This window comes from Etheostoma spectabile, chromosome 17, assembly GCF_008692095.1.
Source record: "Etheostoma spectabile isolate EspeVRDwgs_2016 chromosome 17, UIUC_Espe_1.0, whole genome shotgun sequence".
Taxonomy (NCBI): domain Eukaryota; kingdom Metazoa; phylum Chordata; class Actinopteri; order Perciformes; family Percidae; genus Etheostoma; species Etheostoma spectabile.
In genome coordinates this window covers 4,479,789-4,498,038 of record NC_045749.1, presented here as the reverse complement: position 1 = coordinate 4,498,038, position 18,250 = coordinate 4,479,789, and the positions used below count along the sequence as shown (strand labels likewise).

The window sequence follows — 18,250 nt, the reverse complement described above, 5'->3', positions numbered from 1 at the left end:
ATGTTGACATGGGAGCTCAGTAGATATCTTACTTTGGGTTGTTTTGTTAAACTATTTCCAAGGTCAGATCGGTTGCTCATGGTGTCTGGGCAACAGGATTCATGTGTGTACACAGGCGTTATTCTTTAAAACTTCCAAAGTTTAGTCATAGAACATGTACACAGGATTTTCTTACCAATCTTTTGAAGTGGACTGGAAATGATTGTCATTTTTTTAAACAATACAAATATTTTCTTGAATTTGGGATTTGGACAATTGATCGGACAAAAAAAAGACAGCTTGGGCTCTAATGAATCGTGATTGGCATTTTAACACTTTTGTAGACTAAACAATCAAGAAAATCATTCGATTGTAAATAAATAAATAAATGTTAGCTGCACCCTTACTGTGAGATTCCCTGGGTTTACATGTGTACTAAAGCATCTAAGTAAAACCCAGACCGAGTATTTTGATATCACTCTGGTTCCACATTTGACTCATAACTCCATAAACCTGCTTCTTTTATCAAAAGAAGGACCTGCCCCACAAACATCCTTATAAATCACTTTTCTTTATTTAAATCAGCGTTAGGCAGTTATGCTATGAACAACACAGGAAAATAAAAACAAAAACAGTGACAAAAGAAAGACATTAAAACATTAGATCCAGTTAACATGAACTGCACTTGGCACTGGATAGACGTTCACAGAAAGAGGAAGAAGAAAAAAAAACAAAATGTCATACTCAAAGTTGAAGTGCCTCCAGTAATCATTACGTCAACCGTTGGGAACCGAGGACTGGAGAACTTAAATATGGTCTCAACAGTATTTCGACGTCGATAAAATACCGTTTTATTTTGTCACACTTTTGCGGTGCTCTGCGTCCAGATTCAAAATCGATCTCATCGCCAACCCGCGACTGCCTCCGTGCTGTGGTGGATCTGAAGGAATACGACGGGTCGTCAGTTTGTAATATTGCTTCAACTGCTCACACACGTTCGTTCAGCTTGAGATTTTCACAGAGAGGAGGCAGAGGCGAGGCTGGCTGATGAGGAACAAATAGCATCACTCCCCCTCAACATCCCATCATCGTGTCACCACCCACAAACCCCAAAGTACCGTCACACACCCGATGTCAAGCTCAGGGGCTTTCCTTTTGTGTATTCGTCCCTTTATAAATCAACCATCAATTCTTCATAAAAACGTGGAGCAACTTCGGTATACACTCCACTTACAATGGTAGTAGTGCACAGCAACAAAAGAAAATATGTCAATGAAAAAAATAAAGTTAGATTAAATTGAACTCCAACAAAAAAAATGAAAAGCACAACAAAAAGAAATCCCTCTCCCAGAAAAGAAAAAAAAAAAGTCATGATATCATTTTATAAAAAACAGACATAAAAATGTGATCAGTTCTCGCTCACCTGGAACAGATGCTGAAAGCGGCCCGTGGCTGTTTGTGGTGGACCCTGATTGTGATAATACAGATTTACAGATGCTTTGTATCAATTTATCCCCTACCGGAGGTTTAATCAGGAGAGGAAACTCAACTCTCTAAAAGCACTCACTGCAGTGGCTGGTGGGTTAACCTGCCAAGTTTAACTCACAACGTGGCTATTTGGAGGTTAATAAGCAGAGTTTCCCACCCTGGTTTTAACCTTCAGTGAACATCAAATTCAAAAATACACTAGAAGGTCAACATTAACCTTTAGATTCATGGTTTAAGTAAAGGTGGGGTTTCAGAGTAAAATCTGCTAAGATGGAATTGGTTCTCGTGGGCTTGCGAGGAAAAGCGTGAGCCAATTCCAAACCAGGAGAGAAGAGAGGCAGAGAAGAGAGGAGGAGGAGGAGGAGGTGGTGACGGCCTGACTCCCTCTGATGTTTGAGTAGTATCAAGAGCCGAAAGAGAGAAGACGAGGGATAAATAGATATATACTCTGCGATGTGGGCGAGGGGGGGATGCGTGTATTTTATTTGTGTGTGTGTGTGTGTGTGTGTGTGTGTGTGTGTGTGTGGTCTGTCCGTCCAGTGCTTTATCTGACGGTGACTCCAAGTTTTTCCAGCACGTGGACTCCTTTCTCCTGGTACTCCTCCCGGGTCAGCCAGAAGTTGTCCTTGTCCTTCATGATGTCGGCCAGCACGGCTCCGCCCAGGAACACCATGTGCTTTCGCCTGGGAGGATCCTCGATCCGGATCTTAAATTTCTACAAGACAAGAGGGACACGGAGACATAAAAAGAGGGCCCTGTGTGACAGACAAGTGTCCTGCAGTCCAAGGCTGTGTGCACACTGCAGCTCCAACTGTCCCAAGGTTTTCGGTCTCTCAATTTGCATGTAATAAACATCTTACTTTTTTTCTGAAATCGGTGTGAACTTCTTTTTGCAGTTTGCAGGACAACATGGAGATTTGCACAACAATGTGAAACCAAGTTTCTATAAAAAGACCTTTTTATTATCACATAAAATGCAATTCAATACATCTTTCACAAAGATATCGGCCCAAATAAGCACGTCGAATGAAATGACCTACAAATTATTTAGATTACTTTTTTCAGTCCTTTCCAGCAGTATTAGAAAAGAATTCCTGTTCATGTGACGTGAAGCTGGATAGATAATTTAAATAATTAAGTGAAGTTTTATTTAGGTTTTTGCTAAAATTGCCCCTGAGACAGTGAGCTTCTTGGCTTTTGTAGCTAGCAGTAGTGACAGTAGTTTGCCACAGGTCGGATGTTATTAATAATAATACATTTTATTTATGGACGCCCTTTATAGCACTCAAGGACACCTTACAGTCAAAAAGCCAAATGTAATTAAAACAAAACAACCCTTTAAAAGATTGAGAAAGGAAATTAAGAGAAAGCAATCTTTCCCTGATTTTGATGGAGAGTGAAGTCGTGTGGGGTAGGCCTTTTGGAATGGGTGGGTTCTGAGGGAGATTTTGAAGGTGGGTAGAGACTCTATGGTACGGAGGGATTGTGGGACGCAGTTCCAAAGGCGAGGGGCAGAATGGCTGAAGGCTCTAAACCCCATTGTGGACAGGCGGGCAGAAGGAGTGGTAAGCAGTGAGGAAGAGGAGGATCGGAGAGTACGGGATGGAGTGTAGGGCTGAAGGAGTTCAGAGAGGTATGGAGGAGCGAGATTATGGAGGGCTTTGAAGGTGACGTTGCCAACTGAAACTCCGCAAAAGAAGGATTAAAAACAGACTCCTGCATCAACAATCCACTTTCAAAACAATCCCAATTTTAATTTGTAGGTGTTGCATAGCCCCAACAGCCTGCAGTCAATAAAAACATTACATAACCAACATGACCGCCAGCAAGAAATACATATTTACCACCTCTGAAAATTAAATTTAAAACTTGCAGATACCCTGCTAGTGTTTGCACATTCAAATCAAAATATGGAATTGGTGCCACGGCTAACAATTGTCGAGAACATTTGTCATAATTATGGTGCCCAAGGCGGCTTGGCTGAACCTGAGTTAGCACCAATACATAATATTAAATAAATCCCAAAATGGCTGGAGGGACAAATTTTTGGAGTAAAACTGGGTTTGAAACAAAAAATAACAACTGAGGGAACAAAAGTAGAGGTGTATATTATTGTTACTGGATATGGGATATTTTGTGTGAGGATATTAATAGAATATGCAGCATTTTGACACTGAATATTAAGGACATACATGCATTAATATCGGCAGATTTCTTTGGACACATGGGGAGCTGTAAAACACAATACTGTATTGACAAAATGTATCACCTTCTGAAGTTGAAACGCTTCAGATATTAACTGACTACCGCACAATGGCTGACAGGAAAGCCCTACAGAGAGCGGTGAAAACTGCTCAAAAAATAATTGGCACATCACTCACGATGTCTGCGACGTGCACAAAATATCATCAAGCACCACACACACCCAAGTCGCGGCCTGTTCTCCATCCGCCCGTCTGGGAGACGTTACAGGAGCCTTGTAACATACAGGAGGAGTTGCACCAGCAGGCTCAGAAACAGCTTTTTTCACAACACCATAACGCTGCTCAACACTAACCCCTGCCCCGCCCCCTCTCCTTTTGCACACGGACTATGGACTGTGACTACCTCTGATCACTATCCACTTTATTAATGCACCTCAACTTATATGGACGGTCTGATTTCTCAGAAATCTAAGCACTTTATTTGCCAATGCACTTTAATAATGGACTAAAACACGATCATGCGACATTCTGTGTTTTTAATGTCTTTTTAAACACTGCTATGAAAAAAAAGAGCACTATTAATGATTGCACTACTGGTTGGATGAAAAACAGCATTTCGTTGTACTGGCTGTCCTTACTTGTGCAATGACAATAAAGTTGAATGTAGTCTAATCTAATATTACCAAACAGAAAATTATCAGTAGATACAGACAAGTATTAGCTTATCTATTTTATAATATTTTTTTTTTTCTTTTTCTGAGAGTCACACATTCACTCTCCTTTAGCTCAGTTTTGGTCACCACCAACATGTTTCGGTCCATAAAACCTAAAATACAAACTTTTAAAAGATGTTTTGGGGGGGCATTTTGGGCCTTCATTACAGAGGACAGCTAAAGATGGTAAAGGGGAAAGAGAGGGAATGACATGCAGCAAAGTTCCACTGGTCGGAATTAATCCTGCGACCGCTGCGGCAAGGACTGACCCTTTGTACATGGAGCGCACGCTCAACCAGGTGAGCTATCCAGGCACCCCCCAAAACAACAAACTTAAAGATACAAAAAACGGCTCTGGACAGCTGAAGGAAACTGCAGCATCGGGTGATAGCTCTCTGGGTTTGTCAATATGAGCGACATTACACATAATCTTTTGTTAATATCAAAATATTAGTGCAGCTTTAAAGTGATAATTCACTCAAAATCAGCTTAGAAAAGGTGGCTTCACTTTATGTCATATATACTGACAGGTTTTTAGGATGGGAGAAGCATCAAGACATCAATACATACGTCTCAAAGCACTCTTGCTGCATAAACCACTTCTCTGCGCTCTCTGTTCCAAACACTCATATTTTCACCAAATAGGGCAAAAACTAGGCTTCTGTTTGGTGCTCACGTCAACACACAGTTGTAAGCAACAAACAAACAGATAAAAAGGTGCAGGTTACAAATAGCAGTGCATTTAACCATATTGCGAGTGTTTGGAAAATCAGCCGGAGCTTATAGCTGAATAGCAGAGAACTGGAATATGCAACAGGGAAGATTTAAAAAAGTTTTTAGTAAAACCCTTTTGACCGAAGCCGGCTGCAGTGGGCAGAAAAGTAAAGCACATAATGACTTGCGTTCAAACGTATGAGTCATCTGTAGACTTTTGTTTACAAAATAGCTCTGAGTAAAATCATCAGGGTCTGAAGTGGAAATGTAATGTAGGGATATTTTTCCAAAACAAATATTTATCATTGGGAAGAGAACCCCACATATGTTGTTATGAAAGTGCTTTGTTTGAGTTAAATTAATGTCTGTTGACATCTATCACCCCCTGGTGGTGGTCTGCGTACACTACACCATTCGGAGGAACATAATGGGAAACCTCCAAAACCTCGCGGACGTGTACAGACACAGACACGGTTGAAGCAGTAACTAGACATAATTCAAGCTGTCTAATGTATTCTGCTGTGAACTCTCAGTGTGTGGGATTTAACCTCATCAGGACAAAGGGAATGCTGTCAGATGTCGGTCACCGTTTACACGTTAAACCGACCCAAATATGTTCCCTGCGGTTAGTTGCAGCTCTCTGGCACTTTACTGCTCCTCTCACATGTGGCAAGCTCCGCCCAGGCCAACTTAAACAAACACCAGAGCATCAGCTGGAAATACTAATTCACACCAAGTGAGAAGCCAGGTGCGGTAAAACCAGACTTTGGCTCATCTGAAAGTTCAATGACACACTTCTTCATTTATATGACAGTGGTCGCAGTGCAATTGACACTAATCAAACTTAGTATGACCTCAACGTCAAAACGTAAACCACAACTGAGCCGTTTTAGCTCAGAGTCCTACCGTGATGCTCTTCACACAGTCAACAGCTAGAACTATAAATGAGGCGTTGTAAAAGGGTTGAGATCTCACCGAAAGCTTGTCCACGTCTCCCTTGAGCACACGTTCCAGGTACAGCTGCTTGAGTTCCCTCTCCAGCCGAGAGGGCAGACCCGGGTACATAGTGGATCCTCCTGATAACACAATGTGTTTGTAGAACTCGGACCTGATGACACGGAGACAGAATAAGCGTGAGAGCAGGAAGAGACCCAAAACGCAGATAAGAGAATAAGAAGTGTTGCTAGTTTCCTCTTTTTGTCCCCCTTTCGTCCCTCTGTGACTTAAGGTACATTCTACAACATACAGCATTCAACTCCAACAGCAAGGAATACATAATGACAGATTGGGTTTCCAAGTGTTGTACATTTCCACTCAATAAGATACCAAATTTTTTTTTTTCATCCTTTCAATACACAACTCTTTGATATCTAAAACCCTCTATTGCTTCAGTGGGAGCTCTGTTGGGCGACACCACCGTCTTGCTTGTCTCCGGCCGTGTGTTGGGGCTTGTTAATGTTGTGTAGTAATGTGTGCTAGAGCGGAAACACTCTTCAATGCAGTATATATTAATGCGTCTTTATCGGCATTGGAGTGCACCCGTACACTTTCATGGCCTCACCTGGTGTCTATATCAGCTGCCTGGATAGTGTTGAAGAGGAGCTCCGCCACTCCGACACCCTCCACGTTGATGAGGTGGGGCTGGAACAGAGCCTCGGGGGCCTCAAACCGCTCTCCTCCCACCTTGATCACACGACCATCTGGCAGCTGGAGATGTGTGGGAGGGAGGAGATGAATATAGACGGAAAAAAAATAAAATACGACACCACTCAAGAGGTAGGACTTAATGTATGACTCAATAGAGTCATAAATCCTGAATGTAAGAATTGAAAATGATACCATTCACTGGTTATTTGAAATGTATGAAAGGATGTCATAAATTCAAAATAAACTCTTTTAAAATGAAAAATGTATGGCTAAATTCTGGTTAAAAATACTCCAAGAGAGTGTAGCCTCCAAACTGAGTAGAGTGTGAGTGTGTGTGTGTGTGTGTGTGTGTGTGTGTGTGTGTGTGTGTGTGTGTGTGTGTGTGTGTGTGTGTGTGTGTGTGTGTATATATAAAGAGGCTTCATTCAGCAGAGGGCAGTGGGAGGAAGCAGAGCCCAGCCACCGCCGCAAAGTGGCTGCACAGGAAATGATGTAAGGCACAGTTCAGGGCTCTTCGGCCGCAGTTACATTGCCCTCCTTGTTTCGGCACACAAAACGATACTTACACATACATGTTCACACACCTACACACACACGGTCGCCTACACTAACCCAAACACACACACGGTCAGTGAGCTCTGAGACACAACATGTGCTCGGTAGGGCGTGCAGTAACACAGACGTCAGGACCTGCGTTTAGATTCTGTGGTTCCCTCTGCAGGGAAAAGGGCCTTGGAAAGAAAAGCAAGCCTGGTGGAGGAGCTCTGCATCAATATGTTTGAGTCCCAGAGAAAACAGTTAGTCAGCAGCACTGCCCTGTCCTAAAGCAGCCAACAGAACCAACAAAGGGCATGTGGTAGGCTACTTAGCTCAGTGCAGAAACAGATTTAGTTACCCTATTAGTTTTGATTACTTCAAAATTCTGCCACTTATGAATAACAAATCCTATGGGAGGGATTCTTTCTGCAAGGCTATTTTGAGCAGAAATGTAAAACTTGGGTACATAAAAATAACTAATTTTACAAAAAGTAGGGCTTGAAATATGTAGCCATTTAATAGTGAAATGGCCAACCTATATAAAAACAAACAAACAGCTGCTTAATGTGACTGACAAACATGGATTTTAGTCCTCTTTATCCTTATATTCAGTCTCAGTGTGCCGACTGGTTTTCTTGAGCTTTTCTCTGATTTTGTCAATTGGAGGTGTTCTTTTTTTATCATTGTTTTATGGCATATTTATTAGATAGGTGACGACAGGATACAATGAGCGAGATGATGTGGCATGCTGCCACGATCATCCAAGGGGAACCATGTTGGAGTTTAATAAAACTGCAGAAATTATTTTTCATGTCTTTATTTAAATGTTTGGGCTTGCTACCTATGGTTATGTTTCTCCTTTTTGTCCAGTTCATTCCCCCATTTGATGCCAACTGAGTGAATAATGGACAGAATGTCCATGTGAGGGCAGCAACTCGCTTTTAAGTCTGGCTTCACACTGGCTGCTGTGTCTGCACTAGAGCCCGACCGATGAAGGATTTTTAAGGCAGATACGAATATTTGGTTATTTAAAAATCCAATATGTTGATATACATTTAAAAAACAAAATAATCCAGAAACGCGTTACAAAACATAAACAGATTTCACATTAGTTATTTGTAGTTATTTTTTGAGTTCTCACTAAAATCTAATAATATTTGTTTTGTCACAACAGAGCAGAGGAGATCAAAATATAGTAAAGCTATGATAAATAAAATGTATAAAAATACAAACTTAAGATATGAAACTTAAAGTCCGTTGAACAAAAACACATTAACAAAAAGAAATAATCTGTGTTGCCAACAGGGACGTTGTGGAGCGCCCTCTGGTGAACAGACTATGCAACGCCAAAACTCATAACATGGTTGACAGTTTTAGTTTTTTTTAAATAGTCATTTATCAGAATAATTTATTTGTCATTATATATGATTCTGATGATATATATATATATATATATATAATTTTTATGTTTTTAATCAGCCATTATTATTGCCGATACCGATAGATCTGGAAATGTCTAATATTGGCCGATATCGGTCGGGCTCTACTCGGCACACCTGATGAAATGACAACCACCAACACCAGATTACAGTTGTAGCTCAGCAACGGTTAAACTGCTCTGTGAAACGACAAACAGAAAGCCACATTCTAAACTTTTTACGTATCAACAATCTGTGCACTGATGCTGTACATGTAGCTCACTTCTGGTAGCTTTGATTAAAATAATGTTCTATTAAATATGAATCTAAGCAGATTCATCAGTGTTTTATTATGGTGAAAATGAAAAACGTGAATATTTACTGTGTACGATTCCACCAGCACGGTGGTCTCCAGGGCCAGCTTCTGCTCCTGCTCAATGTTGTAGCCCACGTAGCACAGCTTCTCCTTCATCATGCGCACCGTCTCAAAGTCCGCAGAGTGGTTGAAGGCGTAACCCCTCAACAACAACAACTGCACCCGGAGAGAGGGAGGAAGAGGGTGGCAGAGAAATAGCAGAAAGGAGAGAAAGGTCAGAAACCTAATTCTTTTGAGTTACGACTGAGGTATATATATATATATATTCAAATAATAATTAAACAAGAACTAGTTACTGTCAGATCTCCTCAAAGTTAAGACCGTGTTACTTCCTTTTACAAAGAAGATGATGTCAGTTTGACCCTTCCTAAACAGCAACAAGACTACAAAAAAAACCCATTGTGGATTCATTTTTTTCTTTTGATAATTCTAGCCCATGTAAAGAGATTGGACTCACACATATTTGTTGAACTACAAATGCAATAAATTATGAATTAAGTAGAACAATGGCTCTCCTCTGCGTTATGATCTCCACTGTGTCTCATTATCTAGAATCTACCATCTGAAGATCACTCCACATCATTTTTTTAGACCAATCAAAATCACACATTTATACAGTATATACTCTACTGACTAACTACCTTGTTTGCACTGCTAGTTTTTGTTGAGTTCTTTGCTACTCTGTCTCGCCCTGTCATGACTGACTGGGTACCTTGATGAGGTAGCGGGTGATGTCCCTGCCTGCGATGTCCAGGCGTCTTGTCAGATGAGGCAGGCTGAAGCCCTCATACACTGGACAGATGTGTGTCACACCATCACCCGAGTCCACCACCACACCGGTCAGAAGGCCTACACACACACACACACACACACACAATAATTAACACATTAATAATCTACAATTTTACCAAGCTAGGTGTGTTTGTGTCCGAGTTTTGTCTAGTGTGTGCTTATTGTTAGCTTGCTGTTAGCTGGGTAAAAACACAAATTTTGAAAAGATAAACACATCTAATGTGACAATTAACTGCTAATAACAGCTCAGTCTGTAATAGACTGATACAAAATGATAGCGCAGTGCACAGAGCTAATGCAGGGCTCTGTGTTCAAAACTGAGTCGTAGTCTCAGTGTAGGGGAAAATAGTTTCCGAGTTCATTTAGTCCTTCTTGAAGCACCAGGTGGGGTTTAACTAATCCCACCACTTTAGATAATGTTTGGATGTCGTGTCAGTGGAACAGTGTAAAGTGATGTTCATGGAACTGTCTAGACTTTCTGGCGTAAAGAATAACATGTCCATGCTATCCAAGTAGTCTCCTCATAAAACAAATCTTTGCACAAACTATTTGACAAAGGTGTGGTAGTTAAGTACTGCCACACCAGAATATTTCCGCAATTAAAATGAGAAGTCTTCTGTCGCTGAGCTGCTAAACTACTAATGATTTACCCGTTATAACATACAAGACACACTTCTGGTATCAGGGCGAAATCTAATTTGTGGGTTAGAGGTTTGTTGAAATAGGACACCAGGAAATCTCTGCGATATTGAAACTTAGACTTGCAGCCAAAGCATGCATGTTTGACTCCCTACCTTGGGCATACAGCGTCAGCACAGCTTGTATAGCAATGTAGACTCCTGAAAACTGGTAGGTCTCAAACATCACCTGAAACGGAAAACGTTAGACAGTAGGCTCAATTACTTGCTGATGAAAAGAGTACAGCTGGCTACACATGCAAAAAACATCATGTATAAAGTCTATCCTTTAACTGGATATAGAGTGAATGAGTATAGTGTAACAGTGATACAGAGTTGAAAATACCTTCAAACCCACAGTAAGAAATGCATAAACTAGTAAATTTCCCCTTTTTGTTGGTCCCTTCACACAACCACAAAAATATGCTCAAGCTGTACACACACAAAAATAAATGTCAACATACTTCGATGATTTTTTCGCGGTTCTTGGTAGGGTTCATGGGTGGTTCGGTGAGCAAGATCTTGCAGTTGCGGGAGTCGATGTTGAGCTTCTCTGGGCCGAAGGTGTAGTCCCACAGGTGCTTCATGTCGTCCCAGTTCCTGACGATGCCGTTCTCCATGGGGTAGTTGACCTCCAGCATGGAGCGCAGCTCGCTGGCCTCGTCCCCCACCATCAAGTCCTGGAGGGAGAGGTCAAAGGTCAACACAGATTAATATTCAGTTTTGCAGAGTAGCACCCCACTTCTGAAAGCCAGTTTGAATCATTCAGGATCACTGAGAGTGGAGATGAGCACTGAGTATTGGATGAGGGCAATACAAGCTGTCATTTCAGCTTTTCCCCTTGGCCTGCTAGTCTCATGAAATCAAAGAAAGTGGATCATCAAGCCGAGTCATCTGACAGACGGCAACAGCTGCATTAATGTCCTCGCCCAAAGTAGTTATTTTAACTACTTTAAAACTCAGTTACTCAGCATGCAAAACAAGCCATTATTTACCATGCATCTACACACCTGGAAACACTCTAGCTACAGTAAACCACTTGTTTTTGCACCATTCAACTAGCTGCATGCAAGGCAGCCTGGCAATGTAAACAACCGCTGGGTTAGAGCTCAGTGTTAGCCACACAGTCAAGCATCTCACGTTCCACTTGGAGACATCAAAAGCCTAGTGAAGGCAGCCATTTTATGGGTTCATCCTGTGTGCTTTGGCATTAACAAAGTACCAGTCACAGGCATTGCCTCCATGTGGTCTCAATTTGTTTTTGTTTTTTTGTTGGTTTTTTTTAAATAAAAAGGAAAAGCAGATGTGTTTCCGTATCCCACTTTCAGCTGTCTGCCATGCACCCTCAAGTGTGGACACTTCTTCTGCACTTGTAAATAGGTGAAACAACCAGAGATATTAAAGCAAATGCTCTAAATAATAATCACAAAAATAAGATGTTTGTGGCGTCATCACAGAGAGGTAAACAGATCTGTGATGCACAGGTACAAAACATTTATCATTTAGCACCAAGTGTTCTAGCTGCAGCTGACATTTTGGGTTCTTTTTAACAGAAAACTGTTGTGATTATCTTAGTGCTTAAATAGCAGCAGGATTGAGGGGTGAGGGTGAGGGTGAGGGTGGGGGGGGGGTGATGATGAGTCAGCAGATCAGCCTCTGAAAATGGAATCGGTCCAAAATCTCTTTTAGCACTCCATTGATAACAGCTGGCCTTTGATTTGTCACAGCCGTTTCTGCAACACTTTCAGCCTGGAGAGAGGAGTGCATTAACATAAGGGCTGTATATCTATCCGACACTCAAACTCAACGGCAACTAGTTGGGATGTAAAAGAATGGTATCATTGTGTGATTAAGAAAACGCGATAGAAAAGACACTGAACACAAAAACAAACCCATCTAAAAACAAAGAAAGTTTAATTTGGTTATAATTTGGATGAGATCAAAACATTACACAACTCTCTGCAGCAGGCAAGAACAGGAGGCACACACCAACCTGAACTTACCATCTTCTGGGCATTCTACTTCATCGGGGGAGGGAAACAAAACATGGAGGAAGAGGAAGGTAGATATAAAAAAAATATATAAAAATGAACAAACAAAAGACTTGGAAGAACAGGAGAAATATATAGGCTTCATGAAAATAATGGGAAACTGTTATACATTTAGACTTCAGCAGCAAAATCAACAGATCTTTACCCAGATCCCACGATCTATTCAAATATTTCACATTTGCAGGAATGCACTGGAGACACTGTAGTTGGTATTGGGAGGACGTCAACAACAAGCTGGTGTAGCTTGTGGTTAGAGGATTTATTTTGTAATCCAACAGATATCAGAACTAAAAAAAAAAAAGACTCTTACTGGAGCTCACTATACAATGATAACAGATCTTTTAGAGTGGAACTAGACAGTCTTTGGCTTTGACATTGTGTTTACTTCAGAAACTGATTTTGCACTGTTGTGTGTGTACTTCATACATCTTGCTTTTTCACTGATTTGCAGATTATAGTTTGGCCTTATCAGTGGTTTCCTGACCAGGTTCAAACTTGAAACAAAGACTTTCTGGTTAAATGAGACCTTGATTCCAGTAACGTTGGGCAGAGGACCGGTTCGTACCTTGATCTCAATGTTTCCGACTTTGGCTGTCGAGCGAATAATGGGCCGCCCAACAAGCGCAGGGAAGATGTGCTCTGGGAAGTTGGATCCTGCATAGCCGCACTTGACAAACTAAAAGAGAGAGACAAGAAAACCAGAGCACAGAGGAAGTGACGTGAGGAAATACATTTAAGCACTGATGAGATAAACTGTGCGGTACAGCCAGACGTCCCTGCAATCCAGTTGATAACAGTGGGATTAATTATCATTCAGACAGAGATAAAAATGTAAACACCGAATAGCCATATGTGTGTGATTATGATCATCTATGGCCGGCGCCTTCTTTAGCCTCCAGCACAAAAGGTAGGAAACACCGAACCTATTTGTTTTTTAAGGCTGACGCTTAGCCTTTATCAAGAAAAAAAATAAAAAATGTTTTGGTTGATTTCATTTTAAATTCCATTATTATTTTCTTTTCTAGCTAATCTATTAATATCTCAAATATGTATTAAAAATTGTTGTGGATTCTCAGTGTTTACGTTATAAAGCCCTATCAGAAATCCATAGTGAGAGTGTGACAGTATTTCTTTTAGAAAACATTTAGCCACAGAGACCGTTGTTAGTTTTGTGTGGACATGAGGAAAAGCAGGTCACTCAGCTACAAAAGTTACATGAGCTCAAAGAATCGTATGATTGAACTGTATACCAGGAGAAGATAGCACCTAAGCTGTATCATGGTGTTGTCTCAGTTTCAATGCTGTGGTGTTATCATTTTGCCCCAGCAACACCTTGCAAGTTGCACATATTTATGCACAGTCCTTCCTACAATCCTTTAAAATTAATTAATTCATGCTTGTTATTGCAACATTGCATGTTGGATAGAGCCCGACCGATATATTGGTGGGCCATTATCGGTCAACATTAGGGATTTCCCGAACTACCGGTATTTATCATTGCCGGTAAAAAAAAATATATCTATATTATTTTTAAATATTCATTCATCAGATTTATTTATAATGACAAATAAATGATTCTGATAAACAAATATTTAAAAAAAGGAAAAAAATAAAAACGGACGATCAACCATGTTATGAGTTTTGGCGTTGCATAGTTTGTCCACCAGAGGGCTCTCTACAACGTGCCTGTTGGCAACACTGATTCTTTTCTTTTAGTTATTGAGTTTTTGTTTTACATGTTAAGTTTTTATACATTTATTAGAACTTCAATATGTTTTGATGTTCCTCTGTTGTGACAATGAAACAAATTATCATATTTCAGTGAGAACTCAAATACAAATAACTACTGTTACAGAAATCTTTTTTGTTATGCGCTTCTGGATATATATATATATATATATATATATATCAGAATATCAGATTTTTAAATAACCAAATATTTGTATCAGTATCTGCCTTAAAAATCGGTGGGGCTCTAATGTTTCCTTTGTGCCTTTGTACTTTTGTGTGACCGCAAACAACGTAAAACTAAAAATGTGAAGGCCCCTTATTTCACAAAATCCTTCCATCACAAAGTAAATAGATATGCAAATACAGCATACAATAATAATAATAATAATAATGTAATAATACAATCTATCAGGTCTTACAATAACTACTAACAATACAACAATACCGTTAAATTACAATTACTTTCCTGTGTTTAGGTCTATTTTCTGCATTGGTCGAGTAATGATTTCTTTAATCTATTTTAAGAATACTTTTAGAAGCCATACACAGGTCACTACCCCTCTGCCCTGACCAAGGGTCTACAGTCCTAACAAAGGAATGTGGTTAAAGAAGATTGTAAGAGTAACAGGCAAAGTGACCTGATTCTGCTTCTAGTGCAATTCTTTGATTAATTATCTTACGGAACCAGTTCAACTTCCGTGGTGAGTATCAGTGGAAATTTGTGAAATTTACAAGTAAACCAAACAACTCAGTAGTCTTGTTTTGGAACTGTTTGTGCTTGGAAGGATAGATGTTGCAAAGCAAGGTTCAACTGTCAGATTTTATAATTTACTATGATGTGAAACAGCATATATCAGTGCTCTGAAAATGTGCTGGTGATGTATGTGGCTGTGGTTTAGACTCCTCTCACTTCCTCTTGACTGGTTAGTTCACCCCTGACACAGGGGAGTTTTTTCCTTCTAGCTCTGCATAAGTTTCTGTAAGAAGTTACATCTAAAAAAAAAGAAAAGAAAAAAAAATAGCCTTATTAGTCAGTCCCATGCTGAGCCAACATCCTCTTTGACTGCTGGCAAGTTTTAGCAAGGAAGTCCTTATGATCTAAAAGAAGCAGTATTACCAGTGTGCAATGAGTAATTCCTTGACATAAACACAGATCAGCCATTTGCATGTTATTTCTTTATTTCGGATCCCCATTAGCTGCTAACAATGTAGCCGCTACTGAAAGCTACAGTCATAAGCTGGATGGGAGTAGAAAGTGTTTTGTAATGTTTCTTATTACATAGCTATACTTTCATAAAGTATATGTCAAACCTCGTCTGTCCAGTAAAGTTACGTTAAAACAAAGGAGATTAAGAACAAATCTGTATATGAAAAAAGGAATGGGTTGTGGTCTTTCCAAGTCCCACAGACCTTGCTAACTGCAGGGTGAAATTTCAGATGGCGCTGCAGGAGGAGGGCGACTTTCCGGGAGCCCCCATACTAGTGTAAAGATTATTTCTTAGTTTCCTTTTAGACTTTTTTTATTCATGGAGGTTGGCTATAGGCAGTAGTGAACCAGATTTGTTATTTACTTATTTTTATCATATTTTAATATGTCCCCTATATTTTCTACTTACTTTTAAGTTGTTTTTTTCTTTTAGAAGGAGCCTTTCAGCATTAGATTTTCACGTTTTTACCATGTACTTTATAAAAGAGGTTTTTAGGTATGCCCAATATGAGGAAAATACGCGATAACCTTATTGAATATTGTGATAACATTAATGCTTAGGATAAATAAACAGATATTAAAATGTATTCTGTTCACCTTTCTGCTGCTTTTAGTTGACTGCACTAAAATACAAAAATAAGTGCTTGTTGAATTAAAAAAAAGAATTACTTTCAACATTATTTTATTGAACAAACCGAACGTGAACAAATAACATAAGGCACCAAGAAAGAGATTTTAAAGTGCAGTTTTCTATTAATGCTCTTTAAACAAACTAAAAATCTAATCTAAAAACTAAAATCGTTAGGTGTCTTTGACGCTGTCTTTTAACGCAAGTTGATATCGTGATGACGACGCAAAAGGTTGTGTTGCACAGCCATATGTAGTACTTGTGTGACCGGCGTGACAATAACATCTTGGAATGTAACGCTGTATCCGTGAAATTGGTGCTAGCTGCTGGACAGGGAAACAGAAAGGTGGTTAATGGTTAACCTGCCATGGGCCGAGCTGGCGTCAAGTATCAGGACAATCCCCTAGCTAGACATCTAGCTACTCTGCTTGATAAACGAACCAAATGTGCAACAGAAATACTAAATCTGCAAATCCCGCATCGTTTGCTAAACAAATCCCTGAAACAACCGACGCAGATTCCAGACAGTGAACCAAACGCGAGATTGTTTTTCTAGGATGACGAAGAAATTAGGAAGGCATGACCCGCCCTGCTCACCCTCTGGATTGGTAGCACTCGTTGCCTGCTCTAATTGGGTTGGTTAGGTTTTGGCAAAAGGAGTGTGATTGCTCAGGATTATTGTAAAAATGTCGAGTAAGCCAATCACAGGTAAAGAAAAGCGGACTAGGGAGGGCCATGCCTTCACAATCCTGGGAAAAGAATATTCGGAAACCAGACAGCCAGCTGTTAAACGCTAGCAGTAACTTAGCAAGCTAGCTAGCTAGCTGCCTTAGCTTGGTAACCGTCGGTAGCAAATGAGCAGTTACTCGTAAGCCTCAATTGTACGGTTTATGCCGCAGTGAGAGATATAGCCAGAGCTGTGTATTCAGCTTTTATATTTACATGTGAACCCACTCTAGGTCCCGTTTTCGTGTCGGGTCTGGATGAATGAAAATTAGCTGGCTAACAGGATAGCTAACTACCCGTCCACCTAGTTAACGCTAGCTAGCTTGGCCGCTGACAGCCCCACTTCCTGCTTCAGCAAATCGTTCGACATAACGGCACCGTTTACAGAGAGCCACGGACAAAGAACGTCTTAAACCAAATCTGCAAACTTACCCCGGTCCCATTATCACAGACCACCACTTTCCTTCCCTGGCTGTCCATTATGTTAAAGCCCAGTTACCGCTGAACCCCCTCAACTTTCTTCGGCAAGCCGGAAGGAAGACACACACCAACCCGGCGATAGCAGGAAGGGAAGGGTGCTCATCCGGTGTGTGTGTGTGACAGAGTCGTTCAAATGTCAGTCACTCCCTCCAATAATGTTCATCTCCAAACTCCTTTTCTTTCTTTCTTTCTTTTCTGCGTTTAATGGCGGGTCGCAACCACTTCAAACTCTTACTTTTACAATCACAACAAATGCATTGACTGATTACATTGCTTGTTCCTGGATTCGTGTATGCAGTGAAGCCTGATTCAGTTTCCACATGTACAAAGAAGTGTAATGTATTGGAGACATGTAGCCTCTCATCTGCCTAAAAATGTAAATTTTTACTCCCTAGAACATTCTGGATCTTTAGAGCATGTATCATGGAGAAATTATTAAGCAGCTAAAATTATTAAGGATAGGATGAAATATCATGACTGACATGATAAGTAACAGTAAATGTAAGAGGCATCCAGAAGTAGTTTAGTTGTTTTATTGTTTAGTTTTGGTCAAACAGTTGACAACCATAAGATAAAATGAGAAAAATGTCAACCTTTGAAAATGTTTAATGAAAGAAAAATATTCTTTCACGCATCTTCATGAAGGCCACTTTACTTACTCAGGTCTCATCAAACCATCTAGAAAGTACACTCTTTCCCCCATATCACTTAAGTATGTTATAACATTTGTCTATAATAATTTACCTTTAAAAAAAAGGGACATGTTTGTAATTCATCAAAAATAAACCACAACACACTTTAAGAACACTTTTTACTTATTTACTATTACTTTTCACCATTGCAACACCTTAATTATGTTATTTATGTAAATACTGTATCATA

At 40.1% G+C, this 18,250-nt stretch overlaps 1 protein-coding gene across 1 annotated transcript; it reads right to left on the bottom strand.

Annotated features, from left to right (window-relative positions):
* Positions 1-531: 531 nt before the first annotated feature.
* Positions 532-17,538, bottom strand: LOC116705039 (actin-related protein 2-A). The gene is made up of 9 exons (XM_032540871.1): positions 17,321-17,538; positions 13,162-13,272; positions 11,010-11,225; positions 10,663-10,735; positions 9,789-9,925; positions 9,083-9,232; positions 6,660-6,805; positions 6,074-6,206; positions 532-2,182 (listed from the first exon to the last, which is right to left on the bottom strand). The coding sequence occupies exons 1-9, from the start codon at positions 17,366-17,368 to the stop codon at positions 2,012-2,014; spliced, it is 1,185 nt and encodes a 394-aa protein (XP_032396762.1). The 5' UTR covers positions 17,369-17,538; the 3' UTR covers positions 532-2,011.
* Between the last annotated feature and the right edge of the window lie 712 nt (positions 17,539-18,250).

What these genes read in the sequence shown, in the direction of transcription:
- LOC116705039 (XM_032540871.1), bottom strand. Translation starts at nt 17,368, where the DNA reads ATGGACAGCCAGGGAAGGAAAGTGGTGGTCTGTGATAATGGGACCGGG. An exon ending in TCACCCGCTACCTCATCAAG is followed by an intron (nt 9,233 to 9,788) that starts GTACCCAGTCAG and finishes CTCCGGGTGCAG; the next exon opens with TTGTTGTTGTTGAGGGGTTA. An exon ending in GAGACGTGGACAAGCTTTCG is followed by an intron (nt 2,183 to 6,073) that starts GTGAGATCTCAA and finishes CTTGTCTTGTAG; the next exon opens with AAATTTAAGATCCGGATCGA.